Source organism: Setaria italica, chromosome VII (genome assembly GCF_000263155.2).
Source record: "Setaria italica strain Yugu1 chromosome VII, Setaria_italica_v2.0, whole genome shotgun sequence".
Lineage (NCBI taxonomy): Eukaryota > Viridiplantae > Streptophyta > Magnoliopsida > Poales > Poaceae > Setaria > Setaria italica.
Genome location: NC_028456.1, coordinates 27,854,945 through 27,872,056, shown reverse-complemented (window position 1 = coordinate 27,872,056; position 17,112 = coordinate 27,854,945). Strand labels below are relative to the sequence as shown.

The 17,112-nt window shown below is 48.6% G+C and overlaps 4 protein-coding genes across 4 annotated transcripts; 2 read left to right on the top strand and 2 right to left on the bottom strand.

Annotated features, from left to right (window-relative positions):
- Positions 1-462: 462 nt before the first annotated feature.
- Positions 463-3,724, top strand: LOC101784789 (4-hydroxy-tetrahydrodipicolinate synthase 2, chloroplastic). Its single transcript, XM_004976501.3, has 3 exons — positions 463-670; positions 1,588-1,668; positions 2,644-3,724. Exons 1-3 carry the CDS (start codon positions 546-548, stop codon positions 3,569-3,571), a joined length of 1,134 nt encoding a protein of 377 aa, XP_004976558.1. The 5' UTR covers positions 463-545; the 3' UTR covers positions 3,572-3,724.
- A 61-nt stretch (positions 3,725-3,785) lies between these two features.
- On the bottom strand, positions 3,786-6,127 carry LOC101784383 (guard cell S-type anion channel SLAC1). Its single transcript, XM_004976500.4, has 3 exons — positions 5,426-6,127; positions 4,526-5,331; positions 3,786-4,422 (listed from the first exon to the last, which is right to left on the bottom strand). Exons 1-3 carry the CDS (start codon positions 5,951-5,953, stop codon positions 4,035-4,037), a joined length of 1,722 nt encoding a protein of 573 aa, XP_004976557.1. The 5' UTR covers positions 5,954-6,127; the 3' UTR covers positions 3,786-4,034.
- Positions 6,128-6,611: 484 nt separating this feature from the next.
- Positions 6,612-10,457, bottom strand: LOC101783976 (ankyrin repeat and zinc finger domain-containing protein 1). The gene is made up of 7 exons (XM_004976499.2): positions 10,085-10,457; positions 9,138-9,592; positions 8,534-8,648; positions 7,754-8,407; positions 7,496-7,591; positions 7,103-7,216; positions 6,612-6,993 (listed from the first exon to the last, which is right to left on the bottom strand). The coding sequence occupies exons 1-7, from the start codon at positions 10,355-10,357 to the stop codon at positions 6,721-6,723; spliced, it is 1,980 nt and encodes a 659-aa protein (XP_004976556.1). The 5' UTR covers positions 10,358-10,457; the 3' UTR covers positions 6,612-6,720.
- A 1,846-nt stretch (positions 10,458-12,303) lies between these two features.
- Positions 12,304-14,132, top strand: LOC101783581 (fasciclin-like arabinogalactan protein 8). The gene has a single exon (XM_004976498.3). The coding sequence runs from the start codon at positions 12,458-12,460 to the stop codon at positions 13,772-13,774; it is 1,317 nt and encodes a 438-aa protein (XP_004976555.1). The 5' UTR covers positions 12,304-12,457; the 3' UTR covers positions 13,775-14,132.
- The last annotated feature ends 2,980 nt before the right edge of the window (positions 14,133-17,112 follow it).

The following is a 17,112-nucleotide window of genomic DNA, read 5'->3' as shown; positions in this document are numbered from 1 at the left end:
TTTCCATATAAAACTTATCTCTATCTGAGCTCATATAAATTAGTTATCATTTTTTAAAGTGTGCTGCCCTATTTCAGATCTAAAATTCGAATTTTAGATCTGGAACTTATGTCGATTATTTGAGCACTAATATGACATCAAATAAAAAAAGTTTCGACCACAAAGTTGTAGATCTTGTTGAGGTCTACAATTTTCATGCAAGTGCAGTGTCGAGAGTGGTGGGAGATTCCGCCGGTTGCAACGGCGGTAAGGATGCTGCAGTACCCCTTCCGCCGTTTCACCGGGTCTAGATTTACAATTTTTTTATTTAACTATAATTTTGCAAAATGCTAAAATAAAAAATAAAAAAATAAAAAAAATTCTCCATTTCCGTCGTCGTCACTGCGTCAAGCATGGGCCCGGACCGCCGGTCTATCACGACGCCGACGTTCGCCCGCCAGCCGTCAAAAACCGAGAGCCCAGCAGCACCGGCGTCAACAGGTCACTTCAGTCCGCATCAAAAACCTGCCTGGGTGGCTGCTTTTTTTCTTTCGCCCCGGAGAAACATGGCGCTGCCGACGACGGCTAACCCGGGCGTCCGTCTCGTCGGCTGGAAGGAGGCCCCGGCGCTGGGCATGGCGTCGGCGTCGCGGCTAGCACTGCCTTGCCGCGCCGCGGTCGCCCCGCACAGGTCTGGTACCTCTGAAGTCTCGATCTTCTGCCATTTGTTCAGTTTAATCTGTGTATTGTCAATTTGTCATGCGTTCGGCGTGCTCGAACGACCATCTGAAGGGGGTATACGGAGGGGCTGCAGTATGAGACTATGAGTTGCAGCGCTAATCTCATTCTTTAACTTGCTTGCCTAGCCCGCCTGCTCACTTCTGCAATTGGAAATCGTGGACTCCACTCCATATTCTCAAGAATAGTCGGCTCATTTTGTTTGCAAAATATCGCTTGATTCATTGATGTGCGAATATCAATTAGCTGCACAGAGATAGATCAAAGATGCCGGCAAGCCGGATTTGGATGGTGGAGAATTGCATACCAACGTTTGGCAGCTCTTGACTTGGACCGTGTGTACCATTGCCTTGTTATGTGACTTCAACTAGTAGGCGATGCCTTGTTGGTAGGGACTAGAATGCTTTGCCAGTCCTACTAGTTCACGCTTCCTTTATTCTAGATGATGCTTTTCTCTCTGTACATAGTTCTGCGTTTAGTCTACAATATAAAACCCTCCTGTCACAGGTACATGTTATTTTGGAGTTATATATGACACTGTATCTGAATGCAACTAATTTTTCAAAACCCCAACAAATGATAATTGCAAGAACTACTTTCAGAAAAATCTAGTCGTATGTTTTTCATGTTTCCTGTCTCAATTTTTAAAGATGTGAGGTAGTCAAAGTTTCAGCTGTTTGGCTGTATTTGCGACCAAAGAGAGTGCAGAGCTTGCCTAAAGCTTTCTTTGGTGTCTCTGTACTACTGAAGATATTTAATAAACTTTGCTTTTCTGAAGGAGTGGCCTCCAGTTTTTAATTCACTCATCTGCAATTCTGCATTCTCCTCACTTCCAAACACAGCCTCTCTAATACACTGTTACTTGTGCAGGACTGGCAGAGGGAAGTTTCCAGTGGCAGCCATCACTCTAGATAACTATCTTCCAATGCGAAGTAGTGAAGTGAAAAATCGGTAACTTGTTCAGTTCAAAACAAGTGTTGACATTCTTTGGTTCATTAATTAATTTGTTTGATGTAGATTTTCTTGCATTTTCTGCTTGATAGATGAGCTGTCAACTATGAATGAAATTTGCCATGTATGTTAATTTAACAACAGTAAAGTCGCTTTTGTACCAGATATTGCACTAATACATATTTTTATGGATATGTCTGCACTTCTATTTTGAACTTGTGTAGGTGAAACCTTACAATGTCATGAAAAAGAAATCCATCAATATTCATACCAATCGCCAATTGAAACTGGAAGTTAACTTTCCCATACCATGATACACTCTTATCGGATAATATTTTACTTGATGAGAAACATAATATGTTCTTGTTACTTTCATGAAGCCAATCCTGCGAAATTAATCTAAACTATGGTGTATCACCCCCTGTCTCTATAAGTTTGCAATTTGTAGAGGAAGAGCCTATTCAAAATACCAAATGTGAACTCCCTAAAAAAACTTGAGCATGGGCGTTCCATGGGCATTTGCTAAGAGTAAGAATAGGCCGAACGCTGGGTCTTACCTGGAGCACAACAAGGCCTCTATTTTTTCCCCGTGGGACCAAGGGTTCAAGCCTTGCCAGGGTCACTCTCATCTGGAGGACTCTCCACTGGTATACGAGCACATCTCAAATGTGAACTCTCTTGTCTGGACAATGTATCTGAATAGCTATATAGTCAATACAACGGTTCTCTTATTGAATTTGTGTTCATCTTTTTAGGGAATTTGATTTCATTCATCTTGATGAAGTCATTCTATATAATGTATGGTGACTGCAACTGGTATTTTTATGTTTGGTGATCTTAGCTTATTAATCAGTAATCACATGGATCTTAATGTTTGTGCGCCAGTATATGAGACCTCTGATACATTTTTTTCCCCAAACAACCTCTGATACATGTTATCTGCTACTGAGCATGATATTCCTGTCTTTGGTACAGGACATCTACAGGCGACATCACAAGTCTAAGACTAATCACAGCAGTCAAAACCCCCTATTTACCAGATGGAAGATTCGATCTCGAAGCATACGATTCTTTGATAAACATGCAGATAGAGGGTGGTGCTGAAGGTGTAATAGTTGGTGGAACGACAGGAGAGGGCCACCTTATGAGCTGGGATGAACACATCATGCTTATTGGGCATACTTTTAACTGCTTTGGCACTAGAATTAAAGTGATAGGTAACACAGGAAGTAACTCAACCAGAGAGGCTGTTCATGCTACAGAGCAGGGATTTGCTGTTGGCATGCATGCAGCTCTCCACATCAATCCTTACTACGGAAAGACCTCAACTGAAGGATTGATCTCTCATTTCGAGGCTGTGCTTCCGATGGGTCCAACTATAATTTACAATGTGCCATCAAGGAGTGGCCAGGATATTACCCCTGAAGTTATTGAAGCAGTTTCAGGTTACTCAACCATGGCAGGTGTGAAAGAATGTGTTGGACACGAGAGGGTTAAGTGCTATACTGACAAGGGTATAGCAATATGGAGTGGCAACGATGATGAATGCCATGATTCTAGGTGGAAATATGGTGCTACTGGAGTCATTTCTGTAGCAAGCAACCTTGTTCCTGGTCTCATGCGCAGTCTCATACATGAAGGGGAGAATGCAGCGCTAAATGAGAAGTTGTTGCCTTTGATGAAATGGTTATTTTGCCAACCGAATCCCATCGCTCTCAACACTGCTCTTGCTCAGCTCGGGGTGGCAAGGCCCGTTTTCAGATTGCCGTATGTTCCCCTTCCTCTTGAAAAGAGGATGGAGTTTGTCCAGATTGTTGAAGCTATTGGACGGGAGAACTTTGTGGGGCAGAAAGAGGCACGGATTCTCGATGATGATGATTTCATTTTGATCAGTAGGTATTAGACTATTAGTAAGTGAGCTTGTTGATCCTAAGTATTTTGATGAATAAAACTAGCATCGTGTTATGAGGATTTTCACGCTTTTAGTGAATAAAACTACTGTCTGTTAAGAATCCTGATTTGTCTTATACTACAATTACAGTTTTCTGTTGATCTAGGTAGTTCGTTTCTTATATAAATAGCCTGGATCTATTGTACAAAGCTAGTATATCTACAAATACTCAATGTGGGCTTTTATAAGTATATCTGTATATGGTGGCTTGGATTTCAAGCAACGGTAGAGACAGACATAGAAACTAGTAACCCTACCAGATCCTTAGTCTAACTATCACTATTATTATTATTGTTACATCATTAATCCTATACTTGTGAAAAATATTCCTTCTAGCTTATAGTGTAGTATAATATATCTTGAATCTTCTACATGATCCCGGCTCCTGGTAATGTGCGTCTTTTAACTGCTGCTTCTATTCTGTTTTCTCCTCTTCTTCCTTATCCGCCGAGTTGCTCTTGGTGATGGAGGACACGAGGGAGAGCGGCGCCTGCTTGGCCCATCGCTTGATGTCGTGCACCCTCTTGCTGGCCCTCTTCCCTTTGCTGTTCGGCTTCACCACCGCGCCGTTCTGCCGGTCCTTGGTGATGGCGATGGCCAGATCATTGGGGAAGAGCGACCGCCAGATGAACGCGTGCAGGAGCGTGGACACGAGCAGCAGCGAGACCATGGTCGTCGACATGAGGGAGAGGCTCAGCGCGAGGGCCCTGCTCGCGAAGCACGGCACGGCCTCGGCGTACTTGACGGTAGCCAGCGACGCCGTGGTCATGGGGAACGTGTACGACCACCACGCGAGGGAGAACCTACGGCAACGTATGCATCCACAGCAAACACTCAGTCAGTTGCATTGGTCGCGGCGACGAGAGAGCAATCGAATTTGAAGAGAGGACAAGGTCGGCTGCTCACCGGAACCCGCGGAAGAAGTTGATGCGCACGACGAGGGAGATGTACAAGAAGATGGCCATGAAGAAGAAGGTGCGCGCCACGGCGTCGAAGCTGCCGTAAATGGCAGCCCAGGCGAGGCTTGCGGCCGACGGCGTGGCGATGAACATAGAGTACACCGGGTGCAGCTCCTTGGGCAGCGCCTCGTTGGTGGGCAGCCGCTGGTACAGCGTCACGAACACGACGATGTAGTGCGCGACCCCGATGGCCCAGAGGAACTTGCCGGCCTCCGTCCACCCGACCCTCGCCGCCAGGATGGCCCCGACGAAGTTGCCCACCACCGAGAGGTGGGACGACGGGTTGGCCACCTTGCACAGCCGCCGCTTGCCGCCGGACAGCCACTGCCCGTATATCTTGAGCTCCAGCGCGAAGAGCGGCAGGACGAAGGCACACCACACGCCCGGGTGCGGCCGCTCGGGCGCGTAGGCCCGGGGCAGGCCGAGGGTGACGAACATGGCCGCGATCCACGGCGCGAAGAAGAAGTTGACGCGGACCGGGTGGAAGTACTCGCGCCGGATCGCCTCGAAGTAGAAGATGCACTTGAGCGCGTAGGTGACGGACGTCGCCACGAGCACGGCGACCGCGAGCAGCCAGAGCGCGACGTTGATCATGGGCGACACGTGCAGGAAGCGCATCGCCGGGCTCGCCGCCAGCGCGCCCCACAGGATCGTCTGGCTGCCGAGGCCCAGGCACACGCCGAAGCACCCGATCGGGAACCGCAGCAGGAACGGCCACACCTCGTCCTTGGGCAACAGGATGTCCTCGTAATCCTGCAGCCATTCAAGTGTCAGATGTTCATCGTGCATACACTAGACACATGTGGGGATTGGGGAAGGAATGGAGAGACGAACTGATAATACGTACGCGGACTTCGTCGAGCTCAGGGCCGCGGAGCGCCGCGAAGTAGCGGCCGGCGGGGACGCTCTTGTTGAGCGGGTCCTCCGCCACCGCCGGCCTGCCGGCGGACGGCTGGTCCTCGACGTGCGTCGGCAGGTCGAGGTCCGACTCCCTGATCCTCGTCGGCAGCAGCGAGTTCTGCTTGCTCAGCGTCGACTTGGTCCGGAACATGCTGAAGTCGCCCCGGCGCGCCGCGCCGTCGCCGCCGGATCCACCAAGGGCGCCGCTGTGGTTGAGCACCCCGAGGCTCCTGCCGCTGCGCGGGAGGGCGCGCTGGCCCCTGCCGCCGCCGTTCCTCCCGCCTCTGTCCATGCCCAGCACCGTCACGCCGCTGCCCAGGGAGACCTGCCGGCTGAAGGCGCGCTGCATCGGCGGCGGCCTCCGCTCGCTACGGAGTGGCCCGCTCATGGCCTTCTGCCTCGCGTCCTCCGGCGGGACCGCGCGGATGTCGGCCGCGTGCTGCCCCGTCGATGAGGACGAAGGATCGGCCGCCATTTCCGATCCGCAGCTGCTACGCGCCCTCGATCAGCTGCTCGCAACCACGGGATCGATGCGAAGGACGAAGCGTTGATCGTGTTATGTGCAGCGCCAATGTATGCTCGATCGATCGATGGCGGCAGTATGTCAACGTGAGCGGTGCTTTCACGTGCACCGGCCGGCGCGCCACGGCGTGCATGCGTGGAGACGGCCGTGGGCGAAGCCATTGCTGTCCAAGTGGTTGGTCGATGGGGAGGGGATGGATCGCTGCTGGCCGTGGCTTTTGCTCGAAAGGAAGACGCCGATGGCGAGGTCACGAGAGGTGGAATCCATTGGCTGTGATTCTGCTCCCGCGGTGCAGTCTTTGAGAAGCTGAGCACATGTAACCGTGATGTTTGAAAAAGGAAGAGGTCTTGTAGCCGGCGGCCGCCATTTTACTGTTCGAGGTTGGCAATTGGCAAGAAGCTCACGGGCATGTTGCCAGCTTGTCTTGCAGGCGCCCTGTGGTGGATTCGAGACACACGTAGGCAAGTCTGACGCAGCATGGGGATGCTAGACGGACAATTCAGGAATCCAGGTGTATCAGGAACGGTGACACGGCTGGGTTCAATGGAATGTGTACTAACATGAAGCAAAAACATTAACACGGAATTAAAAAATTATTGCACCACAGAAGTTTGAATGCGCATAACAAAATTATGAAAAACTGGTTGAACGGCCTGTTATTGTTGTTGTGAGGAAAATATACCATCACAAAATCATGTGAATCTCATCATACAATTTCCTCAGTCATCCTGCAGCATTTCTGAATGGAGATGCATGCACGTAGTGCTGCAGTATTTGTAGTTGTATCGGTGGAATGGCACTTTGCCGGCCAAGGAAGCGAAACAGCAGGAACAGGAATTGTCGTCTGGCGCTGCCTTCTGCGCAGAGTTTCCTGCTGCTGGTGCTGTCGCACCTGATATGCCGGCAGATTGAGCAGCAAGGGCGGCGAGTCTTCTCTCTGCTGCTGCTGCTCTCTTCTCTCTTTCTTCTGCTAGCTTCCTTTGTCGTTCCTCCTGATTAAAAGTTCACCAAGGGAATAAATGTATAATCACGTGTGCAGTTTGGAATTGGTACTGTCATACATTTGTTCAAGGTGTGAAATGGTTCCTCTTTAGAACATACCTCCTTTGCAATAAGGATCTGTTGCGGGGTCTGATGCTTTGGTTTAAGGCCTGGCATAGAAGTAGTTCTGTTGGCCATTTGGCCCATTGAAGTTTGGGCTTGTGATGCTTGAGCCTACATTTTGATAGGAGAAAAGACAGAAATAAGAGCTAAATGAAAACGTCTGTCAAAGGTAATCTAATGACTCATGAGCCGCAATGTTCACCAGCCAATTAATAACAAGATATCGGAATCATCAACAAACACCAGCAAGCACGGGATAACATTTGGGGCAACAAACTCATTGTACACACAACATTAAACAATAAAGTACTAAGGCACTCATGAGCAACCAGGATAGATTGAATTTATACAGTCACATCTACTCATGATAATTTGGACATCAGTACTAACCTTCGCCTTTTCTTTTTCCTTCTCCTCCTTTTCTCTTGCTTTCTTTAATTTCTTCAGTTCTTTTGCACGTGCTTTCTTCTTGGCATCCTTCTCTGCCTGTAGTAAAAGGCGGGTCAATATACACACAACCTTGTTTCAAAAGAAAAAAAAACATACAACTATGTTGTGCTCATTTATTTAATGAATCGTTCTTAAAAGTTTATAAATGCATGAACGGAGTCGAGAACAAGATTGTTTTTCCAGGCACGTAGAGCTCACCTGTTTTGCAGCTTGTGATTCTTCCATTTCCTTCGTAAGTGCACTAGGCACATCTGCAGCATGCCAATCCCACTTGTCAAGGTTGAGCGCCATAAATCTTCTGAATGTATTTCTAATTTCCTTATCTGAAGCCAGCAAGTAAGGTGTCTTTCCTCTTGCATCTCTGATGCAAGGATCCAAACCCTGCTCAAGTAACTCCAAAGTCAGCTGGGCATTGCCAGATTTAGCTGCCTCGTGAAGAGGTGTTGTTTCGTTCTTAGATGATGGTGCGGTTACTCCTTCATTCTTATTCAACAACTCCAAGCTGACAGATAAGTCAGAAATAGATTCCTCAGAGTCCACAGCCACTTCCTTATTTTTCCCTTGACTTTGTTCAGCACTTGTCACACTTTCATCACGGGGTATGGTTTCATCTGCAGTTGGACATTCCATCTCATAATGGAGCTGTGTTAGGTTACTATATACCCGCTTAGCTTCCTTCAAGGTGGGCCGATGAACAGTCAACGGAACTGCACGAATATCACAAGCCTGAATTACTGACTGGGTCTTATCTCCATCAAAGAGCATTTGGCGATTCTTTGATGGAGCGTAAATAAAGGCACAAACGCAGGTGTCAAAGTATGGCTTCCATGAAACTATTAATTCTTGAACTTCCTGAAATAAGATAAACAAAAAAGAAACACACCTAAAAAAAATGAGGCAATGTGAAAACTAAACTGCAATCAGCTGTTAAAAGTCAACAAGCACCAAAAGGATTTTTTTGCTCTGAATATAGCACACCTTTTTCAATGCTGCTTCATTATAGCGTCGAAGAGAAGAGCCTGCTGAGTGCGCAACTTTGCCAGTAGCATCTTTTCCAGATTGCCTCTTTCCAGCCTTTGCTCTTACGACATACCTATAAAATAAATGGACAAACAAGAATCATTGAGTATCAACATGCAGAAAGCAAAGCAAAGCCAATCAATAAAAGGTGTTCAACAAACAAACAAGTCTGTCAAATTCCATCAGCCACAAAGTCAAAATTACGCCACCTCAACAAAAGGAAATACATTATGTAATACAAACATGGAACATAGAAAAGGCAGTAGGAAAGCAACTTCTGTTGATAAAAAGATTCACAATTATATTTGCATTGGCAAAGACACATTTCATGAAAACAGAAGGTTTCTCAGTCGAACCCTCATTTTTACTTGTGTTTAACTGTTTATAGTTTATGCAACACTAATGAAAATGTCCTCCAGCACAACATGGAATGCTGTTGTAGCTTGAGATTACAAGGTCATTTGTTTCATAAAGTGTAGGATGATTGGCTTACAGAACACTCATAAGGAGATATGGGTCACAGGTTCTTATGCATAAAAGTTGGAACTGGCAATATCGTTACCTATGAAATGTTTTATGAGCTACGATGGAATTTCCGTCAAAAACACATCCAGCAAAATGCCCACCACTTGTTAGTAGAACAATCCTCAAATGTGATGCATCACGAGGTTCACATGTCAACCGCTTCACCCTATTTATCATCTCATCCTCCTGTACAAAAGATGCACTTTCCATCTGACCAGACTTGCGATCAATAACTGGTTCTTCATGTTCCTTCAACAGTATGCATCTCCAGATAGAAATCGTGTCACCCGATTGGCACCGAAAATAAAGTTTCTTCCTGAATTCTTCCTTGCCTTTAACTGAGAGTCCACGCTCTGATGCAGGTCCATTTTCTAGTTCGTCCTCCGAACCAGATACACTGGATATCTCCAAATCGTCAAACAGAGAATCAGAATCTGCTTTGTCTAGGTCCTCTTCCTTTATAATAGTTTTACCAGCAATGCTCAACTTAACCTATGGGAATGCCAAAACAAAAATACATGCAAGAGGATCAATAAGATGACACAGATGTTGGATCATATGGAACAAAAACAGGACATATATTCTTTCTTAATCCTAAGTTCTATACAAGAATATAACTGCTTATTCTCAGAGTATGCGAGAAGCTGACAGCTAGAAAAAAATACAAAGTTTCTGATGCTCCATTATACGGTTGTTTCAGTGCAAGGGCAATGAGTTTATACTCTACTGTCAGGTACATGATTAGATTTTACTATGTGCTTTCGTATAGTGTGACGAAGTTAAGAGATTGAACTCATAGCACAACAAACTTAATTGGATGTATAGCTACCGGAGAATGCCTGCCATCATCAGCACTAGCTGGTATACAAAGTGTTAGCCTTTTCAATCATACCTATCATCGTAAATTACACATTCCAACAATCAATTAGAACTCAGAAGCGAAAGACGCATAGTCCAATTAAGAGGAAGGGAGCAGATAGATACGTTGAGGCGGTGTAGGTCGGACTTGAAGTGCTCGCGCTGCTCCTGCAGCGATTCGAACTCGGCAGCGCAGGTGTTGCACGTCCACCTGAACCCCGCAGCCTCTGAAGGCTGCTGCTGCTGAGTCGTCGGCGGTGGCCGGGAGGGCTCGGACGGTTCAACTGCGGAGGGGGGCCTGGAGGGGTGGACCCGGAGGAGGATGGATGAATCAAAGAATTCGGCGGGAAGGTCGAATAGCGAGCGAGGAGGCCTCTTCTCCGGCGAGGCCGCCGCCATCTAGGAGGAGGTGGAGGCGGCGGCGACGGTGCGGGCGTGGATCCGACGTTCCGTGCGGCGTGCGGTAGAGTGCTACTAGTTGTGGCTTGTGAGAGGCGGCTGCACACGGGGGCACCGTTAGATCAGAGATCGATGCCCCGAACACTCCTTGTATTTTCATGTTTTGTTCCGCCAATTGGTAGTTAGTTTAAAATATTTTATATTTCAGAAAATTTAAAATCTCACCATGCCTGCATTCGTTATGCTCGTGGTGCACTTTATATTTATACCATAAAAAAGCAATTGCATTTTCCCCGAATCAGTGTTATTCAAGGTGCCCAACATATTAGACCTCCTCCAATGATGATAATTCAACTAACTTATGCCATATTAGACTTTTTATCTATGAGTAAAAAAGAGAAAAGAGAGATTTCTCATATTCAATAGATAATATCGTATACACATCCCTTATCATGTGGGGCTTTGTCGGCGTGAGAGTTAGTGCTTGATTCTAATTGTTGGAAGACACATTTTTTTTACACCATTTGTTAGGCGTAAGCGTTAGTATACGACTCTAACTATTGGAGAAGTCTTATTCTACCACCGGATCACCTAGCTGCATTTATGTTCTAGTCTCTTCATAGGTAGCTGCAGATGCAGTGTGTCAACATGAAAGAGGTTTATATTTTATGATAGGATAAACTTCTCTAACTAAAATGTACATTGTACATCTACCAATGTAAGATATATTTTGATTAGAAGAAAATAAACTCTACAAATTTTGAAAAACAGCTGGTCATTACGCAGGTCTGATATATAAAATTCACATCAATATATTTGTATTCAAAGTGGCTTCAAAATCCGTATTATGAGAGACTTATTTTCATCTAACAGGTAACTACCTGTGTTCCTAACCGTCCGGCCCACTGACGGCCTAGCATTTACAGCTGCCTCAGCCCATTATTTGCATTGGGTTGTATAGCCCAGAAACAACACTAGCCGCCACAAAACTCGGCTCGTTAACTCGGACCAACGGCGCGAACAGGCCCAATCGACACAGCAAATATATTTTTGATGATGGTGCATACAGTACGTGTTTTTAACTTTTTATTATTTTTGTCCCTCCCACGGAAGCAGAGCTGCAGAGGCTGTTAGAACACCATTTCGCGTAAGGTCAGCTTCTTTCGAAGGCTCGCTCATCACGGAATGCATGTGGAAAAGAGTGGGGAAGACGGCAATCAAACCCGTCCACTAATCCGGTGGCATTTCGCTGGCTTACATGATCGAGCCTGGAAATCATGGTGGCATCTTGCTTTTGCCTTCGCACTCAACATGCCCGATGATGGCGTAGAGGCGTAGGTAAACTCGTGAGGGCGGATGGATCTACAATTCTACATGAGCTGACGAAACAATGGGTTTTGCTGAGTTTTTCCTCCTTGTTGCAAGCTCACGAAAGGAAAAATCCCAAAACATGAAGTACTCTGCGTAGCATCAGAGATCAGACATCAGAGGCGGACGCTGCTCGCTACCACAGTACTCCATCATAGTTTTATGCCAAAAAGACCAGCCACGTATGAATTTTCGGCGATTCAATTGATGCATATTTTGGCGATATTGTGTCAAAAAAGAAAACCCCACCACAGCAGTATACAGTATGCTGAATGCACCAATAAAAAAGGGGTATTCTTTTTTAAAACGAATGTACTCCGTACGTACACATTTTCAGATACCGATAACTTGTACGGGTAGTCCACTCCTCGTGCTCCACTCCACACCACCCGAGCACGCGAGTCACCCCACCTCACCACAGAAAATCATCACAGCAATCGAAGCACCAGCACCGGCACAGACTTTAGTGCCCCACACCCTGTCACCAGCGCCGCTTCACCCGAACCTTAACCCAGGGTCAAAAACTCAACCCGACCTCCAACCCAACGTCTCCCAACTCAACCCCGAAACTGCAAAACCCACGCGGCCACGCCCCCAAACAAAACAAAGCGGCCACGCCCACGCTAAAACCCTTCTCCCACATTTATCCCCCACGCTGCACATCCTTCTCCGGTTTCTCCCCTTCTCCTCAACCCACCGGCAGCAGCAGCACCGTACCGACACCGCGGCGCCATGGCCGCCTCCCACCACCACCGCGGCCACTTCTTCCTCCTCGCCCTCTCCCTCGCCGCGTCCCTCGCCGCCGCCGCCGACTCCTCCTCCACCCACAACATCACGACCGTCCTCGACGGGCGGTCGGAGTACACGCTGTACAACAGCTACCTCTCCGAGACCAAGGTGTGCGACGAGATCAACAGCGAGCACACGGTGACCGTCCTCGTCCTCACCAACGGCGCCATGTCCTCGCTCGTCGCCAACCTCTCCCTCGCCGACATCAAGAACGCGCTCCGCCTCCTCACCCTCCTCGACTACTTCGACGAGAAGAAGCTGCACTCCCTCGACTCCGGCTCCGAGCTCACCACCTCGCTCTACCAGAAGACTGGCCAGGCCGCTGGCAACATGGGGCACGTCAACATCACCGACCTCCGCGGCGGCAAGGTCGGATTCGCCCCCGCCGCGCCCGGTGCCAAGTTCCAGTCCACCTACACCAAGCGCGTCGACGAGGAGCCCTCCACCCTCTCCGTCCTCGAGGTCTCCGACCCCATCACCTTCCCGGGCCTCTTCGGCTCCCCGTCGGCCTCTTCGGTCAACCTCACGGACCTCCTCGAGAAGGCCGGCTGCAAGCAGTTCGCGCGCCTCATCGTGTCGTCCGGGGTGGTCAAGATGTACCAGGCCGCCATGGACAAGGCGCTCACGCTGCTCGCGCCCAACGACGACGCCTTCAAGGCCAAGGACCTGCCCGATCTGAGCAAGCTCTCCAGCGCCGACCTCGTCACGCTGCTGCAGTACCACGCGCTGCCGCAGTACACGCCCAAGTCCTCGCTCAAGGTCGCCAAGGGCGACATCCCGACCCTGGCGTCCACCGGCGCGGGTAAGTACGACCTCTCCGTCGTCTCCAGCGGCGACGACGTGTCGCTGGACACCGGCAAGGACAAGTCCCGCGTCGCGTCCACCGTGCTCGACGACACCCCCACGGTCATCCTCACGGTGGACAAGGTGCTGCTCCCGCCCGGGCTCTTCGGCGGCGCGCCGTCCCCGGCGCCGGCGCCCGGACCGGCCGCCGACGTGCCCGCTTCGGCCCCGGCTCCCGAAACATCCGCGCCCGCGCCCTCTCCCAAGGCCGCCGGCAAGAAGAAGAAGAAGGCCAAGTCCCCTTCACACTCCCCGCCCGCGCCCCCGTCGGACTCGCCCGACATGGCCCCCGCCGACGCCCCTGAGGGCGACGCGGCCGACAAGGTCGAGTCGAAGAAGAACGGCGCCGCGGCGGCGGCCGCGAGCTTCGCGGCCACGGGGGCCTGTGTCGCCCTGGCCGTCGCGTCCTTCTTGTGAGCGGGCGAGCGGCAGGTGTTCGACGCCGAGCCCGCCCCCGTAGTTCTCTCTCTCTGAGCATGCGTGATCCGACGCGATGCAATCTGTTGTTGCTCGTGAGTTCTCGTGGGCTCCATTGATAATTTGACATGCTCATCTCATCAGGTGTTTCTTCTCCTCCTTGTTTGCTGGTTGGTAGTTAGTAGGAAGTAGGATTTGGTCCTCCACTTCTCAGGTGGAGACCGTGATTGTGATGCTTTTGCTAGTATTGAGCCCGGAACTGTCATTTGAGGTTGATCTTGTGTCTTGTGCTCCTTCCAGGCTCCAGCTGCATTTTGCATATCCAGCCAGTAGTTTCCTGCAGCTTCTTGCAATTCCTTGTCATTCTTTGATCTTTAACCGTACTACGCCGCCGGCGATGGCCCTTGTGGCAGGAGGTTGGATTGATGTGGCTAATGATTGTTAGCACTAGTGATTTTATAATGCTATAAGATTTGGTCACTCGTGTACTCCTATATGAAAGCAGTAAGCAGGCAGGCGAAAAATGTGATCCGTATTAATTCAACTGATCTAGGGGTGTTTGTTTCTCCATGAGCTCCTAAAATTCTCATTTAGATATTAATTAGAAGTATTAAATATAGACTAATTACAAAATTAATTGCACTGGAAGCTAATTTGCGAGACAAATTAGTTCATGATTTGACAATGTGATGCTACAGTAAACATGTGCTAATAATGAATTAATTAGGTTTAATAGATTCATCTCGCGAATTAGCTTCCATCTATATAATTAGTTTAATAATTATAACCTCCGAATATTCGTTGTGACATGAATTTTAATCGGAACTAAACATTCAAACACTCCCATTAACTTTAACTTGGGAGGCCCAGTCATTTCATCAGGAGTCTTCAGCCTTCCACCTCATGGAGGAGGACTAGTCCTCTGCATTTTCAATTTTCACCCTCATTTGCCGTGCTTACAAACAAATGTCATTAACTGCCCCTGGTGAGCATCGTGTGACTGCGCTGTGCCCTGCAGTTGTGGACGTGGCTATCGAACGTTTCCTCGCTATGCCATTGCCTTGCACGCTGGCCGCGATGGCGATCAGGGCGTCAGGCCGTGGTCCTGGGCGGAGCGGAGCACGCACGCTGATGGAAACCGAAAGCGACCGCTCGAGCCTCGCATAGGCCTTGGCTGTACTCTACTCGGGGATGGCTGCATCATCTCGGTTTCGTCGCGTCTTTGCCGAGCTTTTTTTGGCTGGCAATGCTGCAGCGTCCGCTCGCGTCTTGTTGGCTGGATCGCCATGTCTCCTTCCTTAGTTCCTCTGCCCCGAGAATTTCCTCTTCCCCCCTCACTCTTTTTGCTCCGCTCCGTTCCCGGAGGCGGAGTGGCCGCTGGTTTTTGTGACGGTGGCGTAAGCCTACGGCGGAACGCCAGAACTGCTTTGCGAGCCGCCACGCACCGGCGGGGCTTTGCTGGTTTGCTACGCGTCTCGACGCTTCAACGACACTCGAGGCTTCGGAGGAGCCGAACAAAAACGGTCGAAGACCATACCTTGTGAGCACTCGTCAGCTCGTCCCCCTGCTCCTTACGCCTGGAGGGGAGTTCAATTTGGACAGGTCCACAGTGGCTGTGTTCGTGCAATCGTGCGTCGGTGGCTAGTCTATCGTGTGGGCTCACTTGTGATGTTTTTTATAAGCGGTAGATCTTGAAGAGTTTTGACCTCCAGGAACCTGGAGCAGGTCAACTTAGGCCCCGTACGGAGACGGGGACTTTAGATATTAGAAGTATTAAATAGGGACTTTAGATATTAGAAGTATTAAATTTAGGTTAATTACAAAACCAATTGCATAAATGAAGGTTAATTGGTGAGATGAATATATTAAGTCTAATTAATTTATGATTTGATCATATGATGCTACAGTAAAGATGTGCTTGAATATGGATTCATTCGGCTTAATATATTTGTCTCGCGAATTAGCCGCGGCTTATGCAATTAATTTTATAATTAGTTCATGTTTAGTCCTTATAATTGCTATCAAACATCCCATGCGACCGGAATCATGGATGCAAACACCCCTTAGAAGTATACTTTGAATAAAAAACTTAGGAGTAATACTTAAAACTTCTGGAAGATCTGCGGTTAAATTATGTTGCATGTGGCCCTGAACAGATTGTCCAGTGTGGGAGGCTGATGGGCTCCTCTCACGGTGCCAACACGTGGAAAAGAGAAGTTCTGAAGAGAAAAACACATGTGCAAAGAGAAGAGAGGTCAAATCTAAAGCAAAATGGTCAGAGAGCAGCCCAGGACAAAACTTCTAAAGCACGATTAAAAAGGATTTGACACTTGCATCTGGTCTTTGTTTGTCGGCTGAGTTAATCAAGGACAAGTGAAATAAAAAAGAAAAGAAAAGAAAAAACAACTGATGTCGGTCATGTGGCGATGGAGTGCTGCAGGAGAAATTTCACTGTAAACCTCAGTTCGGTAACTGTTTTCACTGTAAACTTTGCAGCGACCTGATCGTCGCGTGACGGAGCTTGAATTCCTGAAGCCATCGCGTGCAGTCTGTGCAGCGATCATCAATTACTGCGTTCCACGTTCAGTATCTTCTTGTTTCTATATCACGATACTTTTATAACTAGTTTAAGGCCACACGGCTACGAGTTTTTGATTCTCGATCCAGGGTTGGGCCCGTAAGCGGGCAGACGAATAACTGAGCTGTATATCGATTTGAATGATCGAAGGTCCACTTCTTGCAGTTCATCGCACAGTCACCTCATGCTTCATGAAGGATCCCTCTGTACTTCTGCTTTACTTTTTTTTTATCTGAATACACTGGCCTGGAAGCTCATGATGCAAGCTCATGCATGTGCACTCAGCACTCCTAATTTCCTGCTCTTCGGCCTGCAAGTGTGTTACTGTAGGTGACTGGGCTGTCGGTAACTATGAACACTGCACGCGATGATGGGGAGGTAGAAAGGGAGGTGTGTAGTGTTGGGGAACAGGGGATAACAGAGAAGGCGCCACTGTCACTCTGCAGTGCCGTGGACTTTCACCGTGGTCAGTTGGTCAGTGATCACCGTGCGCGCACCACTAGCACTAACACCCGATAGTGGTGGCCACGTGGACTGATGACAAGCCTCGTCTTGGGCAAGAGCTCACTTTAGAGCGGGGGGGGGGGGGGGGGGGGGGGGGTTTTGGAGAAAGAAACCCCTTTTCGGCCTGGGGAAAGAGAGGCTTTGACTTTTTTTCTAGGGCGTTGGATTTTTCCCCTTCGGGTGGACGGCACGGCCGAGATTATCACATTCCACTTAAGTTTTTCTCTCTGAAAAAGGCTGGGTGTCCGGCGGCCTA